This window comes from Limulus polyphemus, unplaced genomic scaffold (assembly GCF_000517525.1).
Source record: "Limulus polyphemus unplaced genomic scaffold, Limulus_polyphemus-2.1.2 Scaffold985, whole genome shotgun sequence".
Classification (NCBI taxonomy): domain Eukaryota; kingdom Metazoa; phylum Arthropoda; class Merostomata; order Xiphosura; family Limulidae; genus Limulus; species Limulus polyphemus.
In genome coordinates this window covers 109,340-126,953 of record NW_013666595.1, presented here as the reverse complement: position 1 = coordinate 126,953, position 17,614 = coordinate 109,340, and the positions used below count along the sequence as shown (strand labels likewise).

The 17,614-nt window shown below is 36.6% G+C and overlaps 1 protein-coding gene across 6 annotated transcripts in view; it reads right to left on the bottom strand.

Annotated features, from left to right (window-relative positions):
• LOC106461555 (TBC1 domain family member 5-like) overlaps nucleotides 1-17,614 on the bottom strand; it is a 259,839-nt gene that overhangs the window by 155,653 nt on the left and 86,572 nt on the right. For all 6 annotated transcript variants that reach the window (XM_013921391.2, XM_022388548.1, XM_022388545.1 and 3 more), the window contains one exon: nucleotides 8,983-9,085. In XM_013921391.2, coding sequence (XP_013776845.1) covers nucleotides 8,983-9,085 — 103 coding nt within the window. The remainder of the gene's footprint in view (nucleotides 1-8,982; nucleotides 9,086-17,614) is intronic.

Here is a 17,614-nt window from a genome sequence, read left to right as displayed (position 1 = left end):
AACAAACAAGATGACATGGCCTTTCATCCATGACCCGTCTCAAAAGGGATAAAGCAGCATTAACATCCATCGCAACACTCAAGACCTTAATATTATCAGCATATTTATAAGAAATATATTTACCAATTCTTCATCAATATCACTGATGTAAATAAAAAAGAGCAAATGTCCTAACACTGAGTCTTGAGGTATCCCACTTATAACATTAATTCAAATTGACTGAACTCCATTTAAAACAGCCCTTTGCATTCTTCCATTGAGCCACTTTTCTATCCAATGATCCAACTTATCCCCTACCCCTATAGAAATAATGTTTTTAACAAGCAATATATGTGGCACACTGTAAAATGTTTGCTGAAAATCAAGATACCTAAATTCACATCCTTATCCTCATCTACATAAGCAGCAACCTCTACAAAAAATCATTTACACATGATTTTCCCCTACTGAAACCATGTTGACTTTCTAACAAAATTTTACACTTTGTAAAATGACTTTGCAAAGCATATCTTATAAAACGTTTAAAAACTTCTCCAATCATTAATGTAAGGCTAATATTTATTACCTCCCTAGAAAAAGTGGAATAACATTAGCCAACTTCTGAGACAAACCCTTTGAAAAGGCAATGCATACACACTTTCAAGACTTTTTTAAATTCAAAGTATGTGCTTAAATATCAAGAACAATTTAATAAAGTAAAATTATAAAAAAAAAGTGTCAGAGGATGTTGAACAAATGTTATAAAATGAATAATTAAACACTGTAAAATTATTTTATGTGATCTTAAAACTAAACAACTTGTTTTCTTTATAAAGAAACTATGCAGTAATATATGTTAAAATGTTAGATATCTATGTCTCTTGTAACAGACTAAAATAACACACCACTACAACCAGGGTTTAACAACAAAACTAAACAATTTGTTTTCTTTATAAAGAAACTATGCAGTAATATATGTTAAAATGTTAGATATCTATGTCTCTTGTAACAGACTAAAATAACACACCACTACAACCAGGGTTTAACAACAAAAATAAACAATTTATCAAACTGTAAAAACACTTGGAATAAAAGTTAGCACTTTAACAAATACATGCCTGGCTAGGACTGGATACTAATATTAATGAGCAATGAAATATAAATATCAATATTAATTATTTCAAATAATGAAATCAGGAAATAGAACCAGAAGAAGGAAAAATATAATTCCCCCCCCCCCAAAAAAATATTCCAAAATCATCTTTATATATTAATAACAATATTGAGTGTCAAACAGCAATAACTTGTTTTCATTATCTTGTGACTCAGCTTATGAAGCTTATGGCAAGGTATTATTCACTCTGTTAGGTCACGAGAGTACATCTCACATGGTCATAAGTTTAAATAATCTTTTGCAACATTAAAAATACCTGTACATCACCACTAGGAAAGCTGGTGTCAGTTTCATAATATGTACATAGTTTTTATGTAACTAAAAATTCATAGTTAATCTAAACAACAGTAGGAGTAATAAATGAACAATAAACAAAAACCAAATAAAAATAGAATTTGTTATCTCATACACGTATCGTCTTTAATGACAACAAATACATTAACTTGAAAATAGTACTTGGATGAATTAACTTAAAAATCAAAGTGAAATTTATCATCATTCACTGCATATATATTTTTATCACTATGTAACACACTACAATTAAATACAAATACCTATGTAATTGGTATATCAGTTTACTAATTTCTTTTTACATTACTATATCTGTTTGTGTTAACTCTCAAAATATAAACAGTTATAAGTTTTTGATTCTTCTCATTTCTGAAGGAAATATATTTATACATATTATTTAGAAAAGCTAAGAATTAAAGAAAATACATCATAAGGAAGGATAGTGCAAATCATACACAGTATACACAAACGTTAGATGAAATACAACTAAATGTAAATCCATCACAGAGAAGAAAAACAAAATTGCAGCCACAATACAAATATACAACACTGGGACACAAATCAAAAATTGAGTTATCATGTAATGTGCTCTGGTTTTTAGAAGTACTGGCGGAAGTAAGATGCAAATTGTGTTGGGGGTACACCGTCTATCCAGTTTAAACTCAACTTCACTAGCCTCCCATAATTAAGAAGAAAAAAATTGAGCAGATGTGTGTTCTCTAGCCCACAACATCTCACATCTTTACCACCTTTCGCTTTCTGCAGACAGATGTAGGAAGATTGTTGCTCGCAAGGAAAAATAAATAAAAAGCAGCAAGAAATAACAGAACACATTACATGAATGGGAAGGGACAGCAGAATTGTTCTTGAAGTTAGCACTCCAGCCCCCAACATTTTGACATAAATACAAAGATGATAAGGTATTACTATACTAAGCCAAACCAATATTATAAGTATACCTCCCATCCTACATCCTTCCATGCTACTATCTGGATCTTCAATGGTTCTAAAGGAATCCACACAGTAACAGGTCTTATATAGGGAATGTGATAAACTACCACTATATTAATCTACCGATACAAGATATGAACTTTCCAATAAATAATTACAATTATTTCCCTACGATAAGTTTTAGAAATTATTTTTTATTGTGCATATTATAATATTTTTTAAATCACTATTTTCCAATTGGTATGATATTTTTTCTTCTCTCTCATGAATTTACATTTAAATAAATATATATATATAAATTAGTACTTAAACAATAAAGCAAATATATATATATACAGATTTAATTTGCTGCAAACAAAAAAATTACATTGATATAGAAGTAATAAAATTTTCCTTTTCAAAAGTTTTTCTATTTTTTGGAAGGTACCATAGAAGAATTTTTTGCAATGTTCTTTTCCATCTGCTTGTTTTAGGTTTCAGGAGTACACATTTAGTTATTTCTGAAATAATGTTAAACTACAAGGCAATATCCATAACATTCTCTTTGAAAACAAAATTCATTCAGATCTATATTGATGTACAAGTACAAAGCATTGAACCATAATATCAGGCAAAATCTGTCTTCATTGAATATCTCTAGCAGTTTATAATTCTTCATAGGAAAACTTGAAATGGTATTCAAAGCCTTTCAATGTGGTTCTGAGAGCAGATTATGATTTAAATATCATTTTCTTCTATCAAACTGGATTTCCTGAATCTCTAAAAAATCACTTAGTTCTTCCTTCACCATTCTGTGGAATAACAGTTTGATATTAAAGGTTCTACCTACAGTTTTCATTAGCCACATGGACATATGAACTAAATTTAACCCTGCCTTCAGCAATTAATGAAGTAAATAGTTGTGTTTAAGCAATCCTACTCTTCAGGCAGATCACTGACTAACAGGCATGTCTAAGTCATTGTTCTAAACATAAAGTAGTGTTTTTCATATCTAATGTATAAAGATAAGTTTGTGTCTGTTTGTTCACACCTTTCAACCATTTATTCCTTATATATATTTCCACATTTCTTGATAAATCAGAACCCAACTTGATATAGAGATACAGGATAACATGAGGAAGGTCATGATGGGAGTGGGATGGGGTGGGGGGTTTGGACCCCTCATCTAATTTCATATTGATAGAATTATTGAAAACAATATATTTTTTCTTTTCAGTATTTGTACCTTTACATATTTTTATTGTATTTTTAATATTTATCACATTAAGAAAAAAAAACAGAAGCACAATTTTCTATTCTTTGTTACAAATGGGTTTTAATTTCACCATTCCAACAGATGGGCACTCCAGCTAGATTTAGTATGTGTAAAAAGGTACACAAAAGTTAACATTTTCCTACATTGAAAATGTATTTCTGATAGATACCTCCACTCACATAATAGCTTTTTCTTGACTTGTGCTGCCTTCTATATGCACAATTTTCCCTTCCCAATAACCTTGGTGCTCCCATCTCCCTTCACGTGATTACACATGCTATAGCTGTGCTGTACTGTGCAAATGAGCATGTGAAAACCCTACAACAATAGGAGTGTGACACACCTTACTAACACAACTGACTCCTTTGATATTAGGTAAAATGATGCAACCGAAGTGGGGAGGATGGATGGAAAGTAGGAGAAGAGGAATCTATCGGAAATACATTTTCAGTTTTCAAAAAATTTATCTTCCAACATAATACCTTACCTCTGCTGACATAATAACTAGAATCTTACATTCAAATGGTGGAAAGGCCTGGGCAAAAATTACCTAGATGAGCCCTCTTTGGATGGCACCCATAGAGAAGCAATGGAGTGTAATACCCTAATGGAAGGGTTACACGTGAGAGACCGTCCCCATCTATACCAGGTATAATGTTTCCCAATTGTAAAGATATGTGTCCCAAATTGGGCAGAAAAAAAATGCACATCCAAAAGATAATTGGACATTCTAGAAGGTGTAGAGTCGTAAGGATGTGTCATATAGTAATCAGTGGATCAGCTCCAGTTCAAAACCAGACAGTGTCAGGAATGTGTCATCCAGTCTACAGAAGGAGGAGGGTCCCTACCATTTTCATCTCAGGCCCAAGAACCAGAAAAGTAAATGAGCTTTTGTTTGAAAAACCCAGGTCAGGCACACATCTGCAGACTCCGTACACGACTAACAACAGGCCACCCTGTAACCCAACATCCGAGCAATGGTAGGAAGAGGAATACTATGTGGTGGGTCAACTCCAGTCCAAAACCTGGAAGCACTTATCATCGAGTCTGCAACAGGAGGAGGGATCCTATCAACCACATATGTGAAGACCTATTAAGGCTACTATAACGGTAAGAAAGAAAATAACTTATCCACTCACAGTCAAAAAAGTGTGGAAAATGGTCATGAACAGTAATTGATAGCCAGAGGAAGAGGAGACAGCCAATTGATTTAAGTAGTGGGCTAGAGGGTAAGATGATGGGTTTGGTGTGAGGAGACCTGGAAAATCCATTGGGAATCCTCAGACAAGGATGCATAAAACAGCCACCTAAGTTGGCATAACCAATCTGTATGGGTGAGTGGAGAGAAATCCCAGGTTGAGTAATTTCATGGGTTAAAAGAGGCCAGAACAGAGAGTACAAAAGGAAACAGTGCAGGAGATGTAACAACTGAGAGCATGTACAGAATAAAGAAGATGACCTGGATCGGAATGAAAATACAAATGCGAAACAGATGGGAGAGAAAAACGGGTGAAGATGATGTCCCCTTTCATCAGCAGCAGAAGTCTTCGGGAAAAACTACAATCCAAATAATGGAGAACATAGGTATGCTGATACAGGATAAGGGAGATATCAAGAGGGAAGATATCCAATTAACAATGTCCACATGCAAAAAGGAGTTCAAAATATGTCTTTAAGGAAAGGTGGAACACGAAGCAGATAACCAAAGGTTCAAATGGAGGAAGGGTAAGGGCATGGAGAAACACAATGAGACTCCAATCAAGAAGGGGTGTTGGTTAGGATAGATGAAGAAGACAAAATGAGCAGAACAATAGAGACAGGAGAGGAGAGGAGAAAAATGCTGCCTGAATGGGGAAAATGAAAGTATTGGATAAGGCTACTCTATAGCCTACAACAGTGGACACCAAAAACCATTATCAAATAGAAAGATAAAAAATTCCAAAAGGTGAGGAACAGTAAGGTAGTTGGGCAATAAACCATGGCACAGAGATCAAACAGCATAAATGCACCACTTTTTCTGGTAAACAGATAACAAGGAAGAGGGGACAGAATAGGAAAGGGAGGCTACACAGAAAGTTCAGATCACCTCATAAGGGACTGAACAAACATAACGCATGAAGTTAGAGAGGCCATTACAGGATGACACACATAGCTGATTGAGGTTGTCAGAGAAGGGTGCAGCACACAGGAAGAGGTAATGGAGGGGAGGACTATAGGAGGGTCAGGATCAGAAATCATGGCTGAGCAGACTAGAACAGGGCAGTGAGAAGGAGTCAACACAAAGTGGCTTGGATCAGGGAGAGAACATGAGGGAAAAGACAGATAAGAGGATAGGAATAAAGGTAAAGGTTGGTCCAATCCTGACCGAAGGCATCCACAGACAAAACCAAAGGATGTGGGACTGAAGATCAGAAGAGGAGAAGTTTGAAATTGAAATGAATGGCAACTGCATCCAGAAAAGGAGTACCAACCTGGAAACAAAACCACATAAAAAGCTTGGGGAGTGAGGGACCACTTCATGGGCAGTATCTTGTGGGGACGAGATAATCAATCTGCTACAAGATTCAGAGAACCCAGGATGTGACAAACCAGAAGGCAGATTTTCTGAGATTGGGCTCAGAAACAAAATACAATGTTCAAAAATAAAGTAAACATGAATGGGTGTGCCCTTGATAATTGATGTATAAGACAATGGTCAAATTGTTGGAAGGGATGATTACCAAATAGCACCAAAATGAGCCAACACCCAACAAACAGCAAGAAGTTCCAAGAGTATGATGTGGGGGAAGATCTGATCACTTACCAATGGCCCAGGACTTCCCAATAATACCTGTGAGAGAAGCATCTGTGAACAGGTGCAATTAGGGACAGGGAGAAGGCAATGGAGCACCAGACAAGGTCTTGTCTCTGTTAAGCCACAAGGATAAATGAGCCTAAAGGGAAGAAGAGAGGAGGAGGATGGAATCCAATGGATCCCAAACAAGATTCCATTGGTTGTACAACACCTATTGAAGACTATGCATGTGTGCATAACCCCAGGGTATAAATGCTTCCATGGACACCCAGGTCCCCAAAAGAGATAGAAGTTCATGTGCAGGGAGAGAAAAAGAAGATTTGGTTTTGAAAACAAAGAGTTCCATCAACTGCAAATGAAAAGGAGAAGGTAGGACCCTGCTGAGGAGGGTGTTGAAAAACACCCTTAAATTGATCAGATACCATGTGGGGTTGAGATAAGACTTCACAATCTCAACTAGCCATTACGCCAAAGCAGCCTCCCAGAGGAGGAAATGGGACTGAGTGAGAGAGGCTTGTTGGACCAGGGCTAAAAGTAGCCAGTCATCCAAGTTGTAATATAACCACAAACTCTGGTTGCAAAGATGGTGGGCAAAGGCTCTGACCACACAACAAAAGACATAAGGTGCCAATGCCAGTCTAAAAGGTAGACCACAGAATTGGAAAACTCGACCTCCATGAACAAAACAAAGTAATGTCTGGAGGCTAGAGAGATAGGGGTATGAAAGTATGCAACAGAGACATTGACCTTCATCAGTCAGACACCCAAAGTGAATGCCCACCAAAGTGTGAGAAAAGACTCCACAATGAGCCAAGGGAGGTCAATGAAGCAGTTGTTATTGAATAGGTTGATGATAGGATGCCAATCCCATGTCTTTTTTTGGAACAACAAACAAACATGTGTGACAAAAATGCATCATTAAAGGAGATCCCAACAACAAAGATGCTAAGTATGAGGGGAAAGGGCAGAAGAAGATAAGCATGCCAACAAGGATAAAAGAATGAGACAAGTATTCTCCAAAACCTTCTTAGGGGAATGGTGAATAGCCTCAGATAGATGTATGAAGGGAATATAATAAAGTACAGTGGTGATAGTAAGACAAATATGTGAAAATGGGGCTTGGAAGAATCTTAATGTAGTTTCAAAATCAGAACCCAAAGCTTGAAGTAAAGACTCAAATGCCTGAGAGTCTAAAAAGGAAAAATGTACAGATGATAAGCCAAAGTATCAGAGTCCAAAAAACATGAAGGAGGAGGCATGCTGCCCCCGAAAATAACTGGGCCTGAAATGGATTCAAATATCAAATGAGGGAGTGAAAACTAAATGAATCAAGGAAGGGGCAGAGTGGAGGCGAGAAGAGGAGGAATCATATGACACAGGGGAAAGAGACAAAAGACAACATACCTGGGAAAGCATGTCTGTGAAGGCACAGGAAGGTTGTGGAACATCTAAAGGAGTAGCATAAGACTGCACTGCACAGGAAGGAGATGGGAATAGGCTGTCCATATCATCCTCATCATGATTAGGATTGGCCAGAAACAGGATATCTTGTCATCGATTAGGAGACATGGCAGACTGCATATAATTGATTCCAAATCAAGGTAAACCAAGGACAAATCCTCCTTTCCAGACATAGTAGAGCCTGAAGCTACTGTGCAAGTTGTTCAACTGTGGCAAGAATCATAACTGAAATTGTTGTGGTGACAATGAATTGAAAATTCATGTTGTGGAAAAAAATTCCACAAAAATTAAGTGATCAAAAAACCAAGAGGACAACAAAGTTGTCAAAAAAGTCACAAAACAATTGATAATGCACAAAATAAAAAAAAATTTGCAAGAAAAAAATACAACTGCACACTGGAATGCCAAATCAAGAAATGATGATAGTGCTCTACAGTATAGAGGGAATCAGCTGCAACAGGAGGGTGTGTTGCAGTCCCATTGGTGGATGGTTGTCACATGCTTATTTGCATGCTGCAGCACAGCTATACCACATGTAATCACTTGAGTGTAGTTGAGAGTTTCAAAGCTAGGGCAAGCAAAAATTGTGCATATAGAGGGCAACACAAATTGTGAAAAAGCTATTATGTGAAAGGAGGTAAGGTATCATGTTGGAACAGGAAGTTTCTCTTCAAAATAAATATGCTTAAGATTTACTACATATTTAATGGATAAACACAATTTCCTAAAATATGGTAATGAAAGAATGCAATTTTTATATAGCATCAAATGTATGGGATAGAACACATTTACAAATTATAAAATTAAAGACACTTTTTAAAAGCTACAATTTTACTATAATCATGGTCAATGGAGATAAAGCATATGATAGTAACCCCATTTATTGTTTCCTACAGATTAATAGACAGTATATTATTTAGAAATAACTGTCAGGCTTAACAAAGTAAGAGAAAGCCTTTTCATACAATAAGAACCAAAATATTTTAGTACAATATTTTACTTAAATGAACACATAATAGTTAAAAATGTTACATAACATTAAGAGGCATGATTACCGACTTAGAAATAACAACTCACCTGACGATAAGAAACAGCTGGGTACTCTCGAGCATATGAGAATAAGATATCGACCATCATGACTTGAATCTCTTGTGTATGAAAGAACTCAATTTCTGGAAAACTGTAAAGAGTAAAATGACCAAATTAAGCAAGACACGTGATGCTATACAAGCAGAACATTAAAAGTTTACATTTTTAGAACAAAAATGAATCTTTAAAAGGTATTTACTTCTGAAATACCATACGCCTTTTCTTGTTCAGTTACTTTAGATTCTGAATGTCCTTGATGCAAGGCAGAGCATATGCCAACTTAACCAAACTTTCCACTCTCCCACCTTCCTTGTGTGTCAGGAGAATGTACAAAAGCCCTCCTTTCCCTTTAGAAGTCAAATTACTTATTTTGCAGTCATGTTGATACAATATATTCCTCCCACTTGTGGGAAAATGGGTGGTAATGTAGTATGGAGGTAACTACCTGTTTTAAATTAATTTTAATGATAAAAATGTAAACTTCAAATTAGGCAGACTCATTTCTGAAATACTTAAAGCCAGAATACACACTCACACTGAAACAGAAGAAGGAGACAGAAATTTTCATAAGGAACACTGGTTCTAAAAAGTAAGGCTCAGACCACAAAAAAATAATTAAGTAGTCATGCAGAGCTTTAGCAGAATCCAGAATCAGAGAAAAATTCAATGGACTGGAGTTGTGGGAGAATCTACAAGAGCAGAACAGCCTCAAGTAGATTGGATGCAAGAACAATTAAAAAGGATTCTTCTCATCCTGGACAGTCTTTAATAAGATATGTATAAATGAAGGTCAGCCAGTAAGAACAGAACCTATGAAGCCATAAAAATTCTCAGCTGTCATCACAAGTGGTGGAGTAAAAAGCATTAGAGTCAGAGAGCAAAGAATTATCCTATACCTATAGTAGGAGATTCTCAGAGGAGGGGATTGGTAATAACTGATGACTGAACATGTTCCTACTCTGAAAAGGGCCAGCCAATTCACAAAACTAGTTTACATGGTGGGCACCCAGAGAAATTCAAAAAGACCTAAGCAGACAAAAAGATGATCCTGACAACTCTATTAAAGTCCAATGAATGTTAAAGAAAAACAAATAATGGTATGAAATAATATCCATCCTGGTTGGAGTTATGATACATCATATTGAGAAAAGGCATCTCATCTCTAATGTCTTGAATGCTATGCAAGGGCATGCATCATCAGCCACCAACTAGCATCCTCTGTCCACTTCCAGAGGGCATCACTAGCATAGAGGATGGAATTCTGTCTAGGACAGATGCAGAAGTACATGTAATATGTAAGAATCCCAGCTGAACAAATCCATACAAAAAATTTCATTTTATAAAGTGAGCCCATGATTTTTTATCATTCTTGGTGTTATATAATCAAATAATTTCTCAAGCTCAAACACTTATGGAATGGTTAACAAATATATCCAATACATAACAATTACTTTATTTATTTATTTTAGTTCAGGTTGTCACCTTCCTGCAAAATATCCTTACTTTTAGGGAACCAGTACTCCTTGTGATACTCTCCAATTGTCTCCCCGATTTCACTGGGTAAGTCTACCTGTTTTTAACTTACATTTTTATAATTAAAATTAATTTCAACCAAGCATTTACCTCTGACATTTCCACCCACCTTCTCCCAAATTTTAAACATCAACAATATGTAAAACATCTTTGTTCCAAGAATTCAAATTCTAAACAACGAAAGACTGATTATGTAACAAGTCTACCTTACGAAAGCTGCAGTTGTCCTAAAGAATACCAACTTTGATGAAAACAAATCCCTAAAGTTAAGACTCGAAAAAGCCAAAGCACCAGAATTTACTAATACAACATTTAACTCTCTTGACAAAAGCTTGATCAAAATAACCAACCAAGCGACCAGCTTGGACTCATTTAATATCATGATAATTTTGATACTACTAATTTTTAATATAGTATGTGTATCTTTACAAATTGGGCAGACTTTCAGTAAACATTATATCTTTCAGATACAAAAAATCAGATTTTTAGTGACATATTTTTAATAAACTAAAAAAAAAAAGATTTGACCATAAATATATCAAGTCTTTGTTTTACTAGTTCAAGTGCAAAATGATTTTTCATGTTATATTGTTACATATATTCTTGTTTGTTAATTTCCAGTAGACATTCTTTCCGAGGAACTTCAGCGATACAAGTCCTTTCTTGATTAAACCACTTTATTCTTTCTCGATACAAATTTTTAGTACACAGTAATTCCACAATCAGTACAATTCTCGTCAGTTTAAACTTAACAATTTTTATAATACATGCTATAAATCACAGCGATTTACAATCTCCATAACTTCGCTCTCTATGAGTGCAAAACACACACTAGCTCGAAACAGAATCGTAAATTACCCAAAATTCACCGTAACTATTGTTTGCTTTATCATCCCCTGGCTTTTGTCTGCCAGGCTTATATACTAACAAAGAGGCATCTCCAACATTCGTAGAGTTCCCCAATTATTCGAGAAATTCACCATGTATGCTCCCAGCATCACGTGACTTCCGCTGTCATAACAATAATAAAAATACTTTTCTTCACATCAAAGATCTCAAATTTCATTTTCAAAATCTCTAAAACTTCCCAAATACATTTCAAATGATTGTTTTCAGTAAGAATTTACATCTTATCTGTTATTTTCTCTACAATAACTCTATACAAGATAGGTAAACTTAACCGACTTCATAATCACCAAAATATAAAAAAAATTGAAATAAATGTAAATTTCCCTTTTTTTCTTTCTTAGAAAGATTTCAAATTCTAACATGAAACCAGTTTCATTGATAATAAATAGCTTTAAACTATTAACAGTATACATGATTTATCCTTAAATTTTATTGTTTTATTGCTCTTTGAACCATGTCTAACTACCATTTACACCAATATAAGTTGTAAATCATTTAAAAAACATGTTACACTATTTCCAGCCTTGTTTGTTTACTTTTTTTAGAGTCACTAGTTGTAGGCTTGAAAATATAATCTTTGCATTTTGAATCAACTTGTTTCTGTACGTTTTGACAAACCCTATTACCCTTTTTAAATAAACAATTTTTAGTAATATTGTTAAAGATACGGTCTTGAATCAGTTCAGATTATCACACACTCCTTATAATAGTTTTGAAAAAATATGATATGATTATGGCAGTCTAATGTGAAAATGCTGAAGGGAAGTTACACTTTAACTTTTACGATAGTAAACTATAAAAGATAGAATGGACTGTTTAACAAACAGTAGAATACCTGGCTATTACATGCTTTTAAAGGAAATTTAAATGCATAAATATACAACACTGACTGAATTCCAAAATGTGGTGACAGAAGTACTAGATATACATTCCATTAATTATATAACTTGTTTTGAAGCTGAATCTTCATAAGTTTTCAGTAGTTTAAATAAGCCTACTGTATTTTAAATGCCCAAATATTGGAACATTAAACTGCTGTTTTTCAAACTATCATCAAAAATCCTCTCCTTTGGAAACACATGCATTGCATTTTCTAAATCTTACAACCTATATTCAGCTCAAATTAAGAGGGGGTTAAAAAATAACATTCAAATCTACTTAGATAACACATCTTTCCCCAAGCTTTGGTTGAATATTCTATAGTTGCACTTATTGCACAATACTGTCAGCTCAAAGTTCATTGACATGATGTACGAAATACTGATAATGATAAAAAATGTATTGCACATTTGATAGTAATTTCAATACTTTTGAAAGATTGTGTCATAATTATATTCATTTAAAAATAAAGTCTCCTAATACAAAGTTAACATTTTCTTAAATTGAAGATGGAGGGGCCAGTGAGAGCATTATCCATACAGAATGCATCTGCATAGATTATGGGTGTGTGGTAACGTAGTGGGGGAACCACACTACATCCAGAACAGGTATGCTCTTCACTCTGAACTTAGTTCCTGTATCAAAGGTGGAATTGTACATGGGTGATCATCACTATAGACCAGCTCCAACCAGACAGCCGAGGTTCCACTACTCGGGGTTCAAACTAAGGGGTTTTGGTCCCTATATCCTACATTGGTGGCTAGGGCAAATAGACTGCAACTTTACACATATATATATATATCCTACTGATTGAACCCCAACCTCTAGCCATAGAGTGATGCATTCCAAATCACCTGATAGATGACAAAAAAAGTAAGCAACACAGAAGTGTATGAACCTTTTTCTCCACCTTAAGAAACCTGAAAGGCATTCCATTTGCCCCAGGAATTATGGAGAAGACATAGAACAACTGTGCTCAACCTAGGACATAGGATGGGATCACTCTGCATTCTGAATTATCAGAAGATAGTGGTCTCCCTTCCATGAACAATGTACGGAACCAATATTGATCAAAGAGAAGGGCCATAATCACCCCAACCAGTTAGCCGAGCATCAAATCTGAATCAGTATTATGAGAAGGCTCACGTGTAGGCTGGTGATGCTCCTACCGGCATATGGGAAAAAACATCCAGGGACCTGGGTAGGAAGGGCCACAACTTTGAACTCTTCTTTGAGAGTGGAGGAATTCACATTAGCACTGGAGGAAAAGCCTCTGTCCACCACCCCAGTGACTGAAAACCGGGTGTGGTAAGGACACCCTAGCTCCACTAGTAGAATCCGGAGGAGGGGGGTAACATGTGATGTTGGAGGAGTCCTGAGGAAAAATACTCTGGAAACAATGCAATAGTGAACCAAGTTCCTTAACTTTTTAAAAGCAAACCGATCCCAATTAATTCAAACCGATGACTGGCAGGGATGGGCAGGATCTCCTTTAGCTTTAGTCATGATAGTCCATGAGTAGCAGTCCAGCATAGTATGGTAATACCACCTGGTGAGCTCCTAGGTAGTCTTATGGAACACCTCATTTCTATAGAACCAGTTGCAACAGGTAATAAGTATAGTGAAACAGTGGCTGCTAGTGCGGAATTGGTTCGATAAGAGCACACCTGTCTGGGCAACACTCACCACAGAGTATGATCCTGTGAAAACAGAGTAAGGGACCCAGAAAGTAGAAGAGGTTAAAATATCTACAGAGGGTAGGCAAAAACACTAGTTCATAATTGGTTTGATAAAAGGTAGAGAGACAGGTGTAGAAATGAAAATTCTCACTCCTCTATATAACCTAGTAGAAGTGATTAAGATAGCTGCAGGGAGTAGTCGAAAACCCTCAAATGTAGAAACTGCCAGATAAGGCAAATAATGTGAGATAAAGGTATTGGGGGAGGTCCACATACCATTCCAAACAATGACCTCCAGTGGGAAATTAAACCAGGCTACTAAGGACATAAAAAGGTGAAATCGGATTAGATGTGACTTGGAAAAGATATCTTGCCTTCAAAGAGAGCCCAGAGTTAAATGTGTTGTCTAGTATCTTTAAATATATTAGTGCAGGCAACAAAACCTTAAAGACCCTCACTGAACATGGTCAACATTGAAATCTGTCTGGACATGGAGAGAGATAGTGATCAGATGAACAAGAGAAAAGGACTGAATCTCTTTCTCATCTGACAGAGTTTTGGGTAAGAAAAAGAGATCTGAGGATGTAGAAAGAATGAGAAAGTGGTCTGTGGATAAACAGTGCAAATCACTCCAACTGGTGATGTCCGTAGGTCAGCAACCACTAAAAATAAACCTGCAGGTAAAGGGGATACATGGCCTATAAGAGCCAGGTCACAAACAGGTGTAGAGAAAGAATACGTAATGTAATCTTAATCTACCTGGTAGGTAACTGAAAAGTTCATTTGGGACCACTTACCCAAAATGATGTGAGGAAACTGGAGAGTACTGAGGACTCAAAAAATATATAGTCGCGATAATCGACCAGTAGTCAACAAGGCCACCATAAATAAGGTGATTGTGGAAGATACAAAAACCTCTGTCAAAGAGCAAAGTAAGAAAAAAATGAGTTATGGCTGACACCACTGATTGAAAAGGGTTAAACCTCGTCTCAATACACCATTTCTGATATGCATGTCATTACTGTTGATAAAAGTGCCTTTTGGACTAAGCAGAAACTCAGACAGATACATGACAAACTTAGAAATTAAACCCCAATGCTCTGTGAAAGATAGCATAGCCTCTATGCCATAATCTTAAGCTACTAGATAGCTGGGTGTACCATATAAAATCATGGCTGCCTCCACAAAGAGAGTCCAAAAAAATGTGGAAGACTTGGACACATCAGAAGGTACTGTAGAAACAAAAACTAGGGTGTAGCAGTTAATCAGGTGTGATCAACAGGATCTGACAATAGGTTTGAACAAATCATCTTTTGTACCCTGGGTACTGTATAAAGTGGATAGAAGGCTTAGAGTGGTTATCCCGTCCTATCGAGACAAAATACATCTATCACCAAAGCCCAAACTGCCAGTAGTTCAGTGATCCTATGAGAGGCCAACCCACTAATCAGAGTTGCAAAATAATAGCCAATCCAACAGAACCTTGTGATGCTACATCTATTCTGTCAGGAGAATCTGGTTAGATTGAGACAATTGACCTGCTACCACAGGCATCATCCGTCAAGCTAGAAGGGTGATAAGATGGGACTGGTTCTGATAAAGAAATAGCCAAAATTGAAAAGACCTAGACCACGTGCTTCCTTGATGAGAAACATAAGAAACCACCAAGGAATAGTCAGTGTGAAGCCTGACGATTTACCCCTTAGTAAGCCCAGACCATGAAGCATTGCCTGTTGAAGAGCAAGAAGAACATAAACACTGTGTAGAGAATCCTCTTCAATCGTGCATATGCATTGACTCTTGAAATTCCTGATTATTGTTATATGCACCCCATCCCTGAAGAGATGAAAATCTGAATGAGATGGCAGTAGAGGAACCCATATAATAGTGGTGTCCCGACTTAACAATCTCTCAAGATCGAAGAATAATCCCAACTAAAGAAACTGAAGAAACCATTAAAATTGATGTTTATGATCCTTGGTCATTTAAAGACCAACAAAAGGATCACTTATGTTCTTGTACCAAAAGCACAAAGGATTCCACTGATGCCCACATTCCCAGAAAAGAAAGAACCAATTGTGCAGTCGGAGAAGGAGAGGTGAGTAAGAGTTTGGCATCCTATTCTATAGTGTTTAGCCAGATGGGAGACAGCTGAGCCCAAGAGAGAGAGAGATGAGATGAAAAATAAAAAACATCCAGACTGGTAACACACTGAATTGGAGCAAGAATAGACATCTTACTCCTGAAAGGGAAGCTTGCCTTTGTTCTATCTGAAAGTAGAATCAGGATGTCATGGTCTAACAATTTGTGAGATGGTGCCAGTATTAACCAGTTGTCCATGGAATGGTGTGTGCACAGTATGATGGAATGAAGGGAAAAAAAATTATACGATATGGCAGAATCCATGGGAAGCCGATGCAGATCTGAAAAGACAAACCTGAAACCACAGTACCTGACCCTTGTGCACCACAAATGAGGGACTCCACTGCTAAGGCAAAGTGCAGATATGAGCCAATAACAACCAAGTTAGACATCTACAATCCCAATAAAAAAATCAACACAGATTGAAGAATGAATAACTTGTGAACCTTGGAGAATCTAGGCATTGATACAGACGAGGAAGATCGATGACTGGGTACCAATCTCCTGTCAGCATAGGCCCAACAAGTGACAGGTATAAAAACTCTGAAGAACTAACAAGAATCTCACTACCCCTAGACCAACCAAATTCAGATAACCCTAGAACCAAGTTCCAAATCCCAATGAACTGCAGGAGATGGAAATTCTACAGGTTAGGTGGATAATAGTGGGGAAGATGTAAACTGAAGAACTAATTGTGGCTCAAGGGCCTGTGGTTAAAGTCACCACATGTCCAGCAATTCTTAAAATCAAGCCCCCACAGCCCCTGAAGTTTTAAAATAATCATTGAAGCCACTGGCGATCTGACTAAGCAGTGGAAACTTTGGATACAGATGGAATCTATTCTGGATACCAATGTACCTAGGGGCTACTGTCGGGGGCCGAGACTCACAAATAGGGGCAGAACTATGAACCTCTGTAGTAGCCGATGCAATTTGAGACTCCATCAACAACAGGAAGGAATGTAGGAGCCAAAAATTAAACCAATGAGCATGCTAACAATGGATCCATCTCACCATCAATGAAATTGGTGTTCCTGAGAGTCTTACAGCAGTTGTGAAGGAAAAAGAAAAGAAACAAGAAGAACGAGAAAAGAAACAAGAAGAGAGATTACAGCAGTGGCAACTAGAACAAGAAAGGAAACAGGAAGAAAGACTACAACAGTAGCAGGAAAGTTAGCAGCAACTACAGGAAAGACAACAACAGTGGCAAGAAGTACAAATGGAAAACATTAGTAAATTTAAATGTGAATTAGATACATTAAAGGACAATTTATTGTCTTTTACACAAGGAGGATACATTAACCATCGACTTAATCAGCCCCAGACAATGGCAAGCCCCTTCCAGACCCCACAGCTAAACACTAGTGCAGACATCTTCAGTCCTGTTAGAAGTCACATCCCAGATATGAATGTCAGTAATAGGAGTGATCCAGTACAAAGGAAGCCACAGGAATTCGATAGGAAGGCACCGTGGGAAGT